At 43.6% G+C, this 15,518-nt stretch overlaps 1 protein-coding gene across 3 annotated transcripts in view; it reads left to right on the top strand.

Annotated features, from left to right (window-relative positions):
• Nucleotides 1–4,360: 4,360 nt before the first annotated feature.
• IDE (insulin degrading enzyme) overlaps nucleotides 4,361–15,518 on the top strand; it is a 107,480-nt gene continuing 96,322 nt past the window's right edge. For 2 of the 3 annotated variants that reach the window (XM_045878424.2, XM_045878423.2), the window contains exon 1: nucleotides 4,361–4,536. In XM_045878424.2, the coding sequence (XP_045734380.1) occupies nucleotides 4,439–4,536 (98 nt within the window). In that variant the 5' untranslated portion in view covers nucleotides 4,361–4,438. Of the gene's footprint in view, nucleotides 4,537–5,055; nucleotides 5,077–15,518 lie in introns of those variants that run through there. The other variant, XM_064595024.1, reaches the window with a different exon arrangement.

The raw sequence follows: 15,518 nt of genomic DNA, 5'->3' as shown, positions 1-15,518 counted from the left end.
GTAGAGGGAGAGGGAACCTCAAGCGGACTCCATGCTGAGCGGGGAGCCTGTCACAGAGTTGATCCCAGGACCCCGATATCATGACCTGAGCCAAAACCAAGAGTCAGATGCTTAACCTATTTTGCCACCTAGGTGCGCCACCCTAATACTATTTTAATTATATTATGTAATTGTTTTATATAATTATTAGTTTACTTCTTTCTCTCGCTATAATGTAAACCCCACAAGAATAGAAACCTGGTTTTTCTTTTCTCTGGTGTATCCTCAACATATAAAGCAAGGGGTGGGCCCATATTTGTTGAGTGGATAAATCAAGAGTAGTTGTAACTGTAGAAAATATGAGTTATAGATTTTTACATTAATATTTCAAGAACTGTACATAAAGTAACTCAAATTTACCTTCAAGGACTAGCAAGTAAGTCATTTAGAAAAAGTCTTAAAGAACAAATTTATAATTAATAAATCACATATAAACATCTTTAAAAATTCATGTTGCTTTTAGGTGTTTTATTACCATAGTACTATATTTAAAACTACCATACATTATAAAACTTTTTTCTTTTTTTTTTTAGATTTTATTTATTTATTTGACAGAGACAGAGATAGCAAGAGCAGGAACACAAGCAGGGGGAATGGGCAAGGGAGAAGCAGGCTTCCCGCTGAGCAGGGAGCCCAATGTGGGACTCAATCCCAGGACGCTGGGATCATGACCTGAGCCGAAGGCAGACGCTTAACGACTGAGCCACCCAGGCACCCCATAAAACTTTTTTCTTAAGTAGACTCCATGCCCAATGTGGGGCTTGAACTCATGACCCTGAGATTAAGAGCCACATGCTCTACCGACTGAGCCAGCCAGCTACCCCACAAAGCTTTTTATCATAGAAAATTTCAAACATACACAAAATCAAAGAGAATGGTATAATACCCTCCCCACCCCAGCATTCATTATCCAGCTTCAATAATCATCAGTTCAGGGGCGCCTGGGTGGCTCGCCGTTAAGTGTCTGCCTTCGGCTCAGGTAATGATCCCAAGGTCCTGGGATCGGGGCTCTCTGCCAGGCGGGACAAAAAACCTCTCCCACTCCCCCTGATTGTGTTCCCTCTCTCGCTATGTCTCTCTCTGTCAAATAAATAAATAAAATCTTTAAAAAAAATCATCAGTTCATGGCCAATAATATTGTTTTATCTGTATTTTCCCCTCCTCCCTCATCTGCCACTGAATTTTCTGAGTTGAATCCCAGGCATTGAATTATTTCAGTATATATCTCAAAGAACCCTAAAAAGAAAAATCCATAGCCATTAACACACCATCAGAAGTAACATGATTATTTAATATCATCAAATATCTACTCACTATTCTTACTTTTCTGATTATCTCATAAATGCTTCTTTTTCATAATAGGTCTACTCAAATTAAGATTCAAATAAAAACCAAACATATCATTTTGATTAATGTATTTTTTGTTTTCCATTTTTAAAATTTTTTAAATTTTATTTTAAGTAGGCTCCACGCCCAATGTGGGGCTTGAACTTGCAACCCCTGAGATCCCGAGTCACGTGCTCTACCGACTGCGCCAGCCAGATGCCCCTGTTTTGCATTTTTAAATATTATCTTTTGAAGGTGTTACTGAAGTGCTCCAAACAGAAAAGTAAATAAATCATAAGTGTACAGCTCAATTTATTTTCAAAAACTCAATATAACCACTTAAAACATAACCCAGAAGCCCCCTTTATTCTCCCTAACCACTAATCTGACTTTCAATACTATGCTGCAGATTAGTTTTGCCTGATTTTCAACTTTATATAAATGGGACTTATATAGTAAATACTCTTTTGGGTCTGGCTTTTTTCATCATGTTTGTGAGAATCATCCATATTTTTAAGTGTAGTTTTTGTTCATTTTCATTGCTGTACAGTATTCCATTGTGTGAATATTCCCCAATTTATTTTTCCTGTGCATTTTACTGTTGATGGGCTTTGGATTGTTTCCAGTTTGGGACTATTATTGATTGTGCTGCTGTGAACATTCTAGTATATGTATTTTTGTGGATGCATATTTACATTTCTGTTGGCTATATAGCTAGAAGTTGAATTGCTAGGTCATAGCATATGCATATATGCAGCTTTAATAGATACTGCCAAATAGTTTTCCATGGCTTATTGTCTGCCCTCATGCCATTATCATATTATCTCAATTACTATAGCTTAATAGTAACTTTTAATACTTGGTACTATAACTGTTCCAGATTCTTCTTCCAGACTGGCTTGGGTCTTCCTGCTCTTTGCATTTTCATATAAAAGTTTATGAACAGCTTGTCATAACTTGTCAATTCTAAGTCCCCTTTAATGCATAGGTTTCTCCTTCCTCTCTTATTATGCAATTCAGGTCACTTTTCCTGTAGTGTTCCAAACATTCTAAATTTTGTTGGTTGTATCCTTACGGTGTGATTCAGCATGCCTATATCCTGAATTTCCTATGAATGGTAGTTACATCTAGAGGCTTAATCAGATTCAGCAAACATGCAGTTGATAAGTGGTAATTAACTAAGCACTGGGCTTGCTGCCAGGTGAGATACAAAAATGTCTAAGACATCATTCCTAATCTACTGCTTCTTGCAAGCATGGAAGGTTAAAATTCAAATAAGTGCCTTTGGAGAGAGGCCAACTACTCTGGTAGCTCAGATCAGAGAGTGGTTACTTCCAATAAGGTATGTGAGGAATGGAAGTGAGGGAAAGTTTTGTAAAGGCAACACTATTTCAGCTGGGCTTGAAAGTTGCTAGAGATCTGACAAGTTAGTATTGTTATAAGCATTAATTTGCTGTGACAGCTGTGTGAATTGCAGTTAGTAGAGGGTGGGGGTAGAAGCTGGAAAGGTGGGGTACCGATTTGGTGGTGGTCCCCAAAATATGTGTCCATGTCAGAACCCCAGGAAGCTGTGTTTCATTTGGAAAAAGTATCTTTGCAGATGCAATCAAGTTAAGGATGAGATGAGATAATCCTGGATTATGTGATTGTGCCCTAAATCCAATGACGAATGTCCTTGCAAAAGAGAAGAAAGACACACAGAGGAGAAAGCAATGTGAAGACGGAGGCAGAGATTGGAGTGATGTGGCCATAAGCCAAGGAAACCAGCATCCACAAGAAGCTGGAAGTAGCAAAGAACGGATTCTCCCCTAAGAGCCTCTGTAGGGAGTAAAGCGCTGACAATACCTTGATTTTGGACTTCTGGCCTCCAGACTGTGAGAGAATAAATTTCTATTGTTTTAAGCCACTAAATTTGTGATAATTTGTTAGGGCAGCTACAGGACACTAGTAGAGGTGGATTGAGGCTAGAATGTAATACTGTGGAATTTTACCCTACATTGCACTAGGAGTGCTTCCTCGTCTCTGGTACCTCAGTTTCCATCCATCCAACGGTTGCCTTTAGCCGAAACTGTATTTTTTTTTTTTAATCCCTGTAGCTCTTTAATGAATCATCCATTTGATTAAGGGAACCTCTTCCTGAATTCTTAATTTGAAGCAATAATGGGATTCAAAGCATTATGACTGCAGCCCTAGGCCCGCCACGACGGAGACTTAAAGGTACTCAAGCTAGGGAGTCACTATCCCTAATTGCATTTTGTCCTAAAGACCCCCGTAAAATGGAAATGTAATCGAAAGTCAGATCCCTAACAACTATCAGGTTGTTCTTGGATGCACAACACCATAAAGCCATCAGGGGAAAAAGTTATAAATAGTGACTAAAGTAAACCGACAATAGAAGTACTATATATATGTGTGTGTGCTGGTGTTTTAATACGGCAGTAGTAGAGAGTAGGAGTTTCTACTCTGGATTTGGAAGTCCACGGAAGCTTTTTTTCGCCGTGGCCAGTCCCGTCTCCCCCTTGCTCCGTGAGGGGCTGCTAACTTCCCCCAGGTCCTCGCCTCCCTCTCGTGGCCCCCCTGATCTAACTCCCCCCGGGGCCCACCGCGCTCTAGAGGAAGCCCGCGGGCCGCGCGCCCCCCGCAGAATCTTTCGCCGGGAGGCCGCCTAATCCTCGGACTTCGTTCCAACACCTGCACGGCCCAGAGCGACAGCCAATGGGGGCGCCTCCGCAAACATGGCCCCTTGTGCTCTCACAATATTCGTGAGACTCTGTCCCCTACATACACTTAGCCAGGTACACCTCGCCGCCTTCCCACGTGCGCCCCGTGTGACCCTGCCGGTAACCCCCAGCCTGGGAAAGCCTGGTCGCTGGGCTCCCGCCGCTCGCTGGCTCGGGCCTGGGACGCCCGCCTCCCCGACCCTGTCGGGTTCCAGGCAAAACCCGGAGCGCCGGCCACTCAGAGGCTCCCGGGAGGCGGCGCGGCGCGGCGGACTGAGCATGCGCAGTGGGCAGGGCCGGCTCCCGGCGCAAGAAGGAAGCGTCCGCGGTGCTCCCGGCGGCTGTGCTGGGGTATGCGGTACCGGCTAGCGTGGCTGCTGCACTCCGCGCGGCCCAGCACCTTCCGCTCCGTCCTCGGCGCCCGCCTGCTGCCCCCGGAGCGCCTCTGTGGGTAAGCGGAGCGGAGCGCCTGGGCCCTCGGGGCCCGCGGGTCACGGTGGGTTGGAGCTCGGGTTGCAAAGTGGTGATTCAGCACTTAAAGCCAGCATCCACAAGAAGCTGGAAGTCCCGCCGGCCTGGGGCCCGGACGCCCGCGCAGAGGCCGCCCCGGGGCCCGGAAGGGCAGCCAGCCGGGCGGGAGCGCGGGGCCTTGCCGGGAGAGGAGGGCGCCCCTCGGGCCGGTGAGGGCGGACGGGGACTGTGACCCGGGGTCACGGGGCGTGTGTCACAAGTGCGGGGGGCGCGGGCGCGGACGGAGTGACCCCGGCCGGCTCCCGGGAGCCTTGCCGTGCCACTCTCCTGGGAGTCTGCTCGTGAGGGGCCGGGAACCTCAGTCCGACTGCCCCTGGTCATGGGGTAAAGGAATCCGAGTCTAGGGAGACCGCTTCTCACCCTCCTCTCAGCCCTGCTTTTTTCCATGGGGACGGAGTTTCCACTACTATATGGAAATGCCTGCGTTGGGAACCGTAAAAGTTTGCGTGCCTGCGCCTGAGTGAGTAGACGAGTGTTGGGTTTCCTGTCCGGGGGGATTCGGGAGCCGAAGGATACCTTGGGATCCGTCAAAGCAGCTCCCTTGTTTTACACCTGAGATAACCGAGGCCCAGAGATATTGTGTGATTTCCCAATCGCAGGGCTTGTGGCAAAAACCAGGATGGGGACGCGGGTTTTTTTGGGTTTTTTTTTTGCCATCCGGTGGCGTGCTCACTCCACTTTGCCGCTCAGTGTATACTAGAAATACATAGCCTTGTAGCGAACGCTGAATGCCTTTTACTGTGAATAGAGAGGACTTGGAAAAGATGCGCAGTATGGTCTTGCCTTACTTAGATGTATCATTTGAACCCCTCCTCTGGTTTTAATAATATCTAGGACCTAAAAAGTGCAGGGCGCTGTGATAGACCCTCTGTGTAAGTATGTGGTCTGCCTTCCAAGGAACTTTGACTTCGTTTGAGCGGATTAAGATGCCAAGAGAGTATAGCCAGCTAAAAAGGATGTGTTTGACTAGGGTCAGAAGATGGGCAGTCTGGTCAGTGCGTGCTTTGGGAGCACAATTTAGGGCAGGGATAGAGGAGGGGGGTCTGGGCTGGCCTTTGAAGGAAAAGCAGAAAGTGGGTGGGAGGGTGAGCAGTGGTGTTTACGTAATCCAGCCTAGGCATGCCGGGTTTGGGGTCGGGGACGGACAGTGAGCAGATTAGTCTAGTTGGAGCCTTAGAGAATTTCAGTGTGGGAAGTAGGAGGAAACCAATTGTGTATTATAAAAGTAGGATAATGCTAGCCTGGGCTTTGAATGTTAGTTGGGCTTTTCCAGTATTGGGAGCTGTTAAGAGTTTTTGAGGTGGGGAGTGCTCTAATGAAACTGGTAATTTAGGAAATTAGTTTGGTGCTATGCACAGGTTATAAGGGAGTGGAGAGACCTGAAGCAGAGAAATTGGTTGGGACTTAGTCTTTTCTGAGTGAACTAGGGTGGTAGTAATAATGGTGCTAAAAAGGCCAAGTGCAAATGAAAAAATCTGTGGAACTTGTTTTCCCTCTTTCCCACTCTATGCAAAATCCACTACAACATGGATAAAGATCCCTGAGTTTAGATAAAGAAGTGGGAGTGGTAAGTATAGGCAGGGTACCTTTGTGGGCCTCCTTCAGGTCAAAATTTTTTTTGTGCTTAATTTGTTGCCAATAGGCTGTGCTTAGCTCCATATTGTCTCCAGTGTACAGCATTTGGGATTTTATTTTTTATTTACTTTTTGTTAAAGATTTTATTTTTAATTAATCTCTACACCCATTGTGGGGCTCAAACTCACAGCCTTGATATCAAGAGTCAAATGCTCTACCAGCTGAGCCAGCCAGCTGTCCCAGAATTTGGGATTTAAAGAAAGCACCAGTTTTATACAACAAAGAGGTTTGTATGTTCTACCTACAATCCAGTTTTCTCTGTGCTTTTCTCCCATTGCTCCTCACTTTCAGGGCATGGGTTGTTGAACTGCCAGAGCTTCAAGATAAGGTTGTTCTTGAATAAGGAAATTCAGGAGATTCAAAGATAATGAATGAGTTTAACCATCTAGAAAGCTCTACATTAAAAATTAGTGGTTGAGGCTATTAAGGAAAATACAGGTTCAGTCAAAGGGATCAGGGTATAGTTATAGGAAGGAAAGCTACCATCTGAATCTACCCCATATTCAAATCTTAAGGAAGGTAATTCTGTGCAAAGTAGGGAGATGTATTTTTTTTTTTTTTTAGATTTTATTTATTTATCAGAGAGAGCAAGAGTGAGCAGGGGGAGCTGCAGCAGGAAAAGCAGGCTTCCCACTGAGTAGGGAGCCTGATGTGGGACTTGATCCCAGGACCCGGGGATCATGACCTGAGCCTCAGACGCTTAACCGACTGAGCCACCCAGGTGCCCCAAAGTAGGGAGATATAGTAACAGAGATGGTTACAGGGCTATTTAGTGGGAGAGCTGGGATTTAACCCGTGTCCGTCTGGAGCCAGAGCCTGAGCTCTTAACTGGAATACTGCCTTTGCCAGTGTTGAGGCATTCATCCCTGTTCTAACTTTTTGAGAAAGAGATGGTCTTAAAGCATTTGTATAAGATTTATTCATTTAAAAAGCCGAGTCATTTTCCTCTTTTTAGCCATATTGGATAAGTTGGGGCTGTGTGTAATTATCTGAACTGCTGGGGGAACCTAGAAGTAATAGCCCAGTCCCTGGCAACTACTTGGAACACCTGTGCATCCGGCCTCTCACTTTGCAGGCAGCTCTACTTTGCATTTCTCTGTTCTATGGGTGTAGGTAACAGTGGTATGCCAAATGGACTAACTATTAAGATCTAGGCTTTTAAATTACTTTTTTTTTTAATGGTATAAGCACTATGTATGTATGTATATATGTATGTATGTATGCATGTATGTATGTAAGCAAGCTCTACACCCACCATAGGGCTTGACTACTGACCCTGAGATCAAGAGAGACATGCTCTACTACTGACTGAGCCAGCCATGTGCCCCCAAGCTTTTAAATTACTTTTAACCAGAAAAATATCTTTTAATGGTCTAAAAGGAGAGGATGCCCTTGAGTATCTTTTTTTTTTTAAGATTTTTATTTATTTATTCATGAGAGACAGAGAGAGAGAGAGGCAGAGGGAGAAGCAGGCTCCCAAGGAGCAGAGAGCCCGATTGGGGACTCGATCCCAGGACCCTGGGATCATGACCTGAGCTGAAGGCAGACGCTCAACCATCTGAGCCACCCAGGCGCCCGCCCTTGAGTATCTTTAATTAGCATTAGCCCAAACCCTACACAGTAAAAAATTACATTCTTTCTGCCTTTAAGGTTAGGGTTGGAGATAATCTTACCAGGGATTAGTGTGGGGAGCAGAATTTCAATATATATTTTCATAAGAATTGATTTCCTTTCTGTTTTTCTATTGGTATTTTAGATCTCCTAAAGAGGTACCCAGATAATCAGCCTACCTTCAGCCAGGGTGACAGGGCTAACACACTTTCACAGGGGGTAGATCCTCTAGGTATGCTGGGTAGAGGCTTGGGTAGGGCATTCCTACTTGTTTTTTCTTGAGTCCGCTCTCACTCTTCTCTCTTCCTTTAGCCATCATTTGAATATCTGTATTGTAGTGATCACTCACTGCAGTGTGCTCAGCACTGTGAGGGATGCAAAGAGTCAGTGATAAATTCGTTCTCAAGAAGCTTTCAGTCAAATAGTAATTCCACTCCTTAAGATCTTTTACTAAACAGCTCCACTTTTGCATTGTTGCCTCTTTCCATTTATTTTGAAAAGCAGCTCAATATTTTTATTATAGTACTCTCTTCCCTTTTTTTTTTTTTTTTACGATTTTATTTATTTATTTGAGAGAGAATGAGAATGAGAGAGACAGAGCATGAGGTGGGGAGGGTGAGGGAGAAGCAGACTCCCCGCGGAGCAGGGAGCCCAATGTGGGACTCGATCCTGGGACTCCAGGATCATGACCTGAGCCAAAGGCAGTAGCCCAACCAACTGAGCCACCCAGGTGCCGTATAGTACTCTTTCTTTTAAAAGTGGGACTTAGAAATTGTTGTAGCATTAAAAGCTATAAAAGCTTTTATTCCCCTCAAAGAACTGTATAGTTTCTCTTTGCCTATTAAAAATGTGTAACTGGGGGTGCCTGGGTGGCTCAGTCGGTTAAGCAGTTGCTTTCAGCTCAGGTCATGATCCTGGAGTCCCGGGATCAAGCCCCACATCTGGCTTCCTGCTCAGTGGGGAGTCTGCTTCTCCCTCTGACCCTCCCCCCCTTGTGCTCTCTCTCTCTCTCACTCTCTCTCAAATAAATGAATAAAATCTTAAAAAAAAAAGTGTAACTTAAAAAAAAAAAAGGTGGGACCCACAAGCTGGCTCTCTGAGGGGAAGGTATCACATTCTGCCTGACATATTTATTGCATGAATTAATGAATGGTCTCTTTTCAAAATCATTTTTCTGTTGACTTCCCTAGTTTTGCAAATATTGGTATTAATCATTTTCTCGGTTTAGCTTCAGAATTGGAGTAATCTTTGCATCTCTTTTTCTCTCACTGTCTGTTCTGAAGACCAAACTCTTGAGTCTTTCATCCTAAAGTTTCTTGGAGTAAAACTTAATCTTCCATTATCCTCCTAGTTTAGGCTATGATTATCTTCCCTGACATCTCACACCTACAAGTTCTGTATATATATTTTAACTCCAGTATAATTAACATATAATGTTATATTAGTTTCAAGTGTACGATATAGTGATTTAACAATTCTATACATTACTCAGTGCTCATCGTTAATAAATGTACTCTTCATTTTGCTTTTTTTTTAAATCAATGATTTTTTTTTTTTTAATTTTATTTATTTATTTGAGACAGAGAGAATGAGAGACAGAGAGCATGAGAGGGAGGAGGGTCAGAGGGAGAAGCAGACTCCCTGCTGAGCAGGGAGCCCGATGTGGGACTCGATCCTGGGACTCCAGGATCATGACCTGAGCTGAAGGCAGTCGCTTAACCAACCAACCCAGGCGCCCCATCGTTAATAAATGTACTCTTAATCCCTTTCACCTATTTCACCCATTCTCCTCCCTCTTCCCCTCGGGCAACCACCAGTTCTCTATATTTAAGACAATGATTTTGTTTTTTTGTTTGTTTTTTTTTTTCAAGATTTTATTCATTTGAGATACAGAGAGAGAGCATGAGCAGGGCGAGAGGCAGAGGAAGAGGGAGAAGGAGAAGCAGGCTCCCCACTAAGCCAGGAGCCCGATGTGGGGCTCGATCTCAGGACCCTTGGATCATGACCTGAGCCGAAGGCAGATGCTTAACCATCTAAACCACCCAGGCGCCCCTAAGGGTCTTTTTCTTCGTTTTTCTTAAATTCCACATGTGAGTGAAATCATATGCTATTTGTCTTTCTCTGACTTATTTCACTTAGCATTATACTCTCTAAATCCATCTATTATTGCTTATGGCAAGATTTCATTCTTTTTTATGGCTGAGTAATAGTCCATTGTATGTATATACGTGTGTGTATCTTCTTTATCCATTCATCTATGGATGGACATTTGGGTTGCTTCCATATCTTGGCTATTGGAAACAATGCTGCAGTAAACATAGTGGTACGTATATCTCCGTAACTGATTTTTCCAGACTCCTGTCTCCCTACTACTTGATCTTTATCATCCGATTAATTCTAATATACCACTTTCCCCATGCCATTCATTGTCTTGCTTAGAAACCACCAATGGTTCTGCACTATTTAAAGATCAGATCCTGGGCACCTGGCTGGCTCAGTTGGTTAAGCGACTGCCTTTGGCTCAGGTCATGATCCTGGAGTTCCAAGATCGAGTCCCGCATCGGGCTCCTTGCTCAGCGAGGAGTCTGCTTCTCCCTCTGACCCTCCCCTCTCTCATGCTCTATCTCATTCTCTCTCTCAAATAAATAAAATCTTTAAGAAAAAATAAAGATCAAGTCCAAATTTCTTGACCCAGCATTTAAGCATCTCATAAGCTGGCCCTAGCCTAACTTTTCAACCTAACTTTCCTCTTCGCTAGTCAGATCCACCAATTTCCTGTCTCATGTACACAAGCTGTTCCTTCCCAACTCTCAAATGCCCTCTGTCTTTTCTTTTCTATGACTAAATCTGTCATTCTTTTTTAGACCTTATTTAGGTCACACAGTTGTGTTTCCTTTTTTTAAGCTTAAAGATTTATTCGAGATTTTGAAACATCCATTGACATTTAACCATATACTACTTCATATTTTTTTTACTCTTAATATCATACATGGCAGAGTATATAGGATAAAAAATAAACAGTTTAGGAAATAGAACATCTCCCTTTTTTTATTTTTTATTTTTAAGTAGGGGGCTTGAACTCACAACCCTGAGATTAAGACCTGAGCTGGGGTCAAGATTCAGACACTTACCCAACTGAGCCAGCCAGGTGCCCCAGATATAGAACATTTCCAGTAACTTTGAAGCTCTCTGTGTTTACCTCCCCAGTTGCAACCTTCTCCCTCTTCTGGAGAGGTGGTGTTATCCTGTATTTGGATAATAATTCCCTTGATTTTCTTTATACTTTATCAATCTGAATATATTCTTTTTTTTTCTGTCATGAAGATAGAAGTATGTTTATTTATTTTTAAATTTTTAATTTAAATTCAATTTAGTTAACATACACTATATATATATATATTTTTTTTAAGATTTTATTTATTTATTTGACAGAGAGAGACACAGCGAGAGAGGGAACACAAGCAGGGGGAGTGGAGCAGGGAGCCGGATGCGGGGCTTGATCCCAGGACCCTGGGATCATGACCTGAGCCGAAGGCAGACACTTTAACGACTGAGCCACCCAGGCGCCCTAACATATGCTGTATTATTAGTATGTGTGTTTGAGACTTTTCTTGTTTCTTGAGCAAGTGAATATATATATATTTTTTTTCGGTCTCACATTTATTACTGAACCAACCTACTGGTGTAGAGGCATAGTAACAGAAAAGTTGTTTCCCTGATAAAACATGTCTATTGGCCAGGTAGGAGGGATGTTTACAAGAGTGGTAGGATAGGAACACATAATCTTCATGCAGCTTAAATATGTGTGCCAATTAGGTGTGTCATATCATGATGTGTGATGCCTTATAGACCCAGCTTGGTTCTTCTCCAGTGTTCCTCTTGGAGTTGTACCTGATTTTTTTATTTTATTTTATTTATTTATTTGACAGAGAGAGACACAGCGAGAGAGGGAACACAAGCAGGGGGAGTGGGAGAGGGAGAAGCAGGCCTCTCATGGAGCAGGGAGCCCGATGTGGGGCTCGATCCCAGGACCCTGGGATCATGACCTGAGCCAAAGGCAGACACTTAACGACTGAGCCACTCAGGCACTCTGTACCTGATTTTATTACCAGTTTTCATCAGAATCCACTGGAGAATGGGAGGATTCTACTTTTGTTTCTTGGCCAGGAATTGCTTGATTCTGAAAGTCTTGGGAGAGGACATGGTGAGGAACACACACCAGGATGGCGGCGAAAAGGAGAAAAAGCGGAAGTGAATATATTCTTAAACAGTATACTTTTTAGTTTTTTCTGCTTTTGATCTTCGTAGAAAATTTTCTCCTCTAAGTTACCTTTTTTTCATTTAACCTTGTTTTGAGATTCACATAGATATATCCGTTCACTGCTGAATGGCAATCTTATGTGAATATGCCACTGGTTATTTTTCTATTCTGTTGTTGATGGAGATTTGGCTTGTTTCTTTTTTTTTTCCCTCCTATCATGAATAATCCATGTTGTTGGCATGCCCCAATACCCAGTGTTTGGACATCTTCTCTCCCTGCACTCAATTAGGGTTCTCATTCAATCACATTGCTTTAAATATTATTTATATATGCTTTGTCCACTGTGTAGCCATGAGGCACATGTACTTATTCAAATGTAAATTAATGAAAATTAACAATTCAGTTTTTCAGTCACCTTAGCTGCATTTCAAGTCACATGTGGCTCATGGCTGCCATATGAGGCAGAGCAATTACAGAGCTATTATCATCACTAATGTTTTGTGAAACCCACCTGATCTGTGTTCCAATAGTTCCCAAATGTATCCCTCCCCTGAATTTCAGATTTAGGTAATAAACTTCCTCCTCACCATTTCCCTTGGATGACCTATATATCTTAAACTTACCATGTTCAAAACCTGCTCCTCCCATGATTTTCTCCCTCATCTCAGTGAATAACATCTCTATTCTTCCACTTGTTTAGGCTAAAAACTTGGAGTCATCCTTAACTCCTTTCTTGTTTTCATATCCCTCATCAGTCAGCATATACATCCAGATTCAGACCACTTCTGCCTGCCACCACCCTGGTTCTAATCACACTCTTTTACCCAGATACTGTAATAGCCTCTTAAGCAGTTTCCTTTCTTCTGCCCTTGCCTCTCTCTGTATAGCTTGTTCTTGTCACCACAGGTAGCATGATCTTTTTGAAATCCAAGTCCTATATCTTCGCTAGTGAATGCTTAAAACCTTGCGGTTGATCCCCATTTTGCTCGTAAAAACAAAATCCTTATAATAGCCAGGAAGGCCCCGTGGGAGCTGGCCTCTCATCACCTCTCTAATCTTGTTTCCAAAATAATCACTCTCACCCCATTCTAGTCACACTGGTCTATTTACTTGACTCAGTCTTAGATTATTTGCACTGCTTTCCCTCTGCAGAATGCTCTTCTACCATTGAGATCAGGGAGGGCTTCACAGAGAGCATAGGGTTTGAGCAAACGTCTTTGAAAGAAATAAAAAATTTGGATGAACAGAAGGGGAAGAGAGGATATTTTAGAAGGAATAGTGTTAGCAAAAGCTCAGAAGTAGGAAAAATCGCAATATAATCAAGGGACAGTAGATTTTATCCTGTAGGAAGTAGAGAGTCTGTGATGCCTTTTGAGCAGTACAGTCACATATGAAAACTGTTTTTTGTTGATAAATCTTGCTGTTTTTTGGAAGCACAGTTGAAATGCAGGCAGAGACAAAAGTTAAAGAAGAAGTACATATAATAAGGAAAGGAGAGTGTCTGCAGAGGGTGTGTGTGAAAGAAGATTTCAGCAGCTTTGATTGAGTATGGGGGGAGCTGGAGGAATCCCAGAGGCCTAAGGTCTTGGTCCTGAGTGACTTTCAGATTAGTGCTGAGATGAGCCTTGACTAGGGGGGCCACCAGGGTAGGGAAGGCTCTTGTGGGGAGATTCACCTCCAGGCAGTGGGAAGAAGTCCAGTTAGGTGAGATGTTGGTCCTGGCTGGTGGGGGGCTGGTGTTCTAAAGACATGCCAAGAGAACAGGTTGGTCAGGTGCAGGGGTGGGGCAGTCTCGTAGGCACTGTTAACCGTCTCATAGCTAGCCTTTAACCATCAGGAAGATGGGTGACTCAGGGTCCCTCGGGGTAGTGGACGAGATTGAGCAGTCCTTAAATACCCAAAACCAAAATGGTGATCCACCTTGCAGATTGTAGTTAAGGAAAGAGTTCAGTTTAAAGATCACAACCTGGTTGATGATTCCTGAACAGGAGTGTCTAAAATTTCCACTGTTGGGCACTTGGGTGGCTCAGTTGGTTAAGCGACTGCTTTCGGCTCAGGTCATGATCCTGGAGTCCCTGGATCGAGTCCTGCATCGGGCTCCCCGCTCGGCAGGGAGCCTGCTTCTCCCTCTGGCCCTCCCCCTCTCATGTGCTCTCTCTCTCTCCTTCTCTCTGTCTCAAATAAATAAATAAAATCTTTAAAATAAAAAAAAAATAAATAAAATTTCCACTGTTTGAGGAACCTAGAACAAGACTAAGCTGCAGTGAAGGCTAAGTAGACTCAGCTGTGAGGCTCTTGACGTTGCTGTTAAAGTGAACCATAAAAGATTTAGTAGCTCATATTTATTGAATGCCTATTATGTGTTTTGCCTTGTATTTTGAGCTTCCCATGTGTTGTTTAACGGCCACAATAGTTCTGTGAGAGAGAGACTGTGGTTCTTTTCTTTTTTTCAGATAAGGAGATTGAGGCTCAAAGAGGTTAACTTGCTCAAGGATATACTAGTGAGTGGTTTAGCCAGAAGTGAATCCAGATGGGCTCACTCAAGAACCTCAGAAGTTGGTCATTATATTATTTACTACCTTAGAGGTAGCTCGGCATCTGTAGTAGAGATGGGGAAGTCAGAACAAGGAGGTTTTGGAAGGGATCAGCATGGTATATGGTGAGTTGGTGATATTGAGTCTGGAGCTGTTGCTGAATAGTGAATGGGAGGTTTGAAGCATTGGAAATATGGGTGGACCTTGATAAGAAGGTCTGAGCAGATTTCCTACATCAAATAGTTGTGTATAGAAGTGATGGTTGAAGACACTGAGATGGATGGGTATATGGGAAATACTTGTGTAGAGATAGAGGGCCCAAGTTACACCCTGAAGAATGCTGACATTTAGGGATGAGGAAACAGAGTTGGAGAGGTTGGGGGTTAGAGAGGCAGAAGATGATAATCAGACGCAGAATGGTTAGAAGTGCCAGCCAAAGAGGTTTGGTTTGTTGTTTTTGAAGATTTTATTTATTTATGGACACCTGGGTGGCTCAGTCAGTTAAGCATCTGCCTTCGGCTCAGGTCATGATCCAGGGTCCTGGGATCGAGTCCTGCATCGGGCTCCTTGCTCAGCAGGGAGCCTGCTTCTCCCTCTGCCTGCCTCTCCCCCTGCTCTCTCTCTCATAAATAAGTAAAATCTTAAAAGAGAGAGATAGTGAAAGAGAGCAGGAGAGGGATGGGAGGGAGAGGGAGAAGCAGACTCCCCACTGGGCAGGGAGCCCATCTCGGGACTCGATTCCAGAACCTGGAGATCATGACCCTAGCCGAAGGCAGATGCCCAACTAACTGAGCCACCTAGGTGCCCCAGCCAGAGAGGTTTTAAGCAGACTGGGGCCTTGGGAAAAGACCAAAGACCATT

This window comes from Mirounga angustirostris, unplaced genomic scaffold, assembly GCF_029215605.1.
Source record: "Mirounga angustirostris isolate CCGP_5_RB_7025 unplaced genomic scaffold, mMirAng1.0.hap1 SCAF_6, whole genome shotgun sequence".
NCBI lineage: Eukaryota > Metazoa > Chordata > Mammalia > Carnivora > Phocidae > Mirounga > Mirounga angustirostris.
The sequence above is the reverse complement of the archived record's forward strand: the minus strand, read 5'-3'. Positions and strand labels throughout refer to the sequence as shown.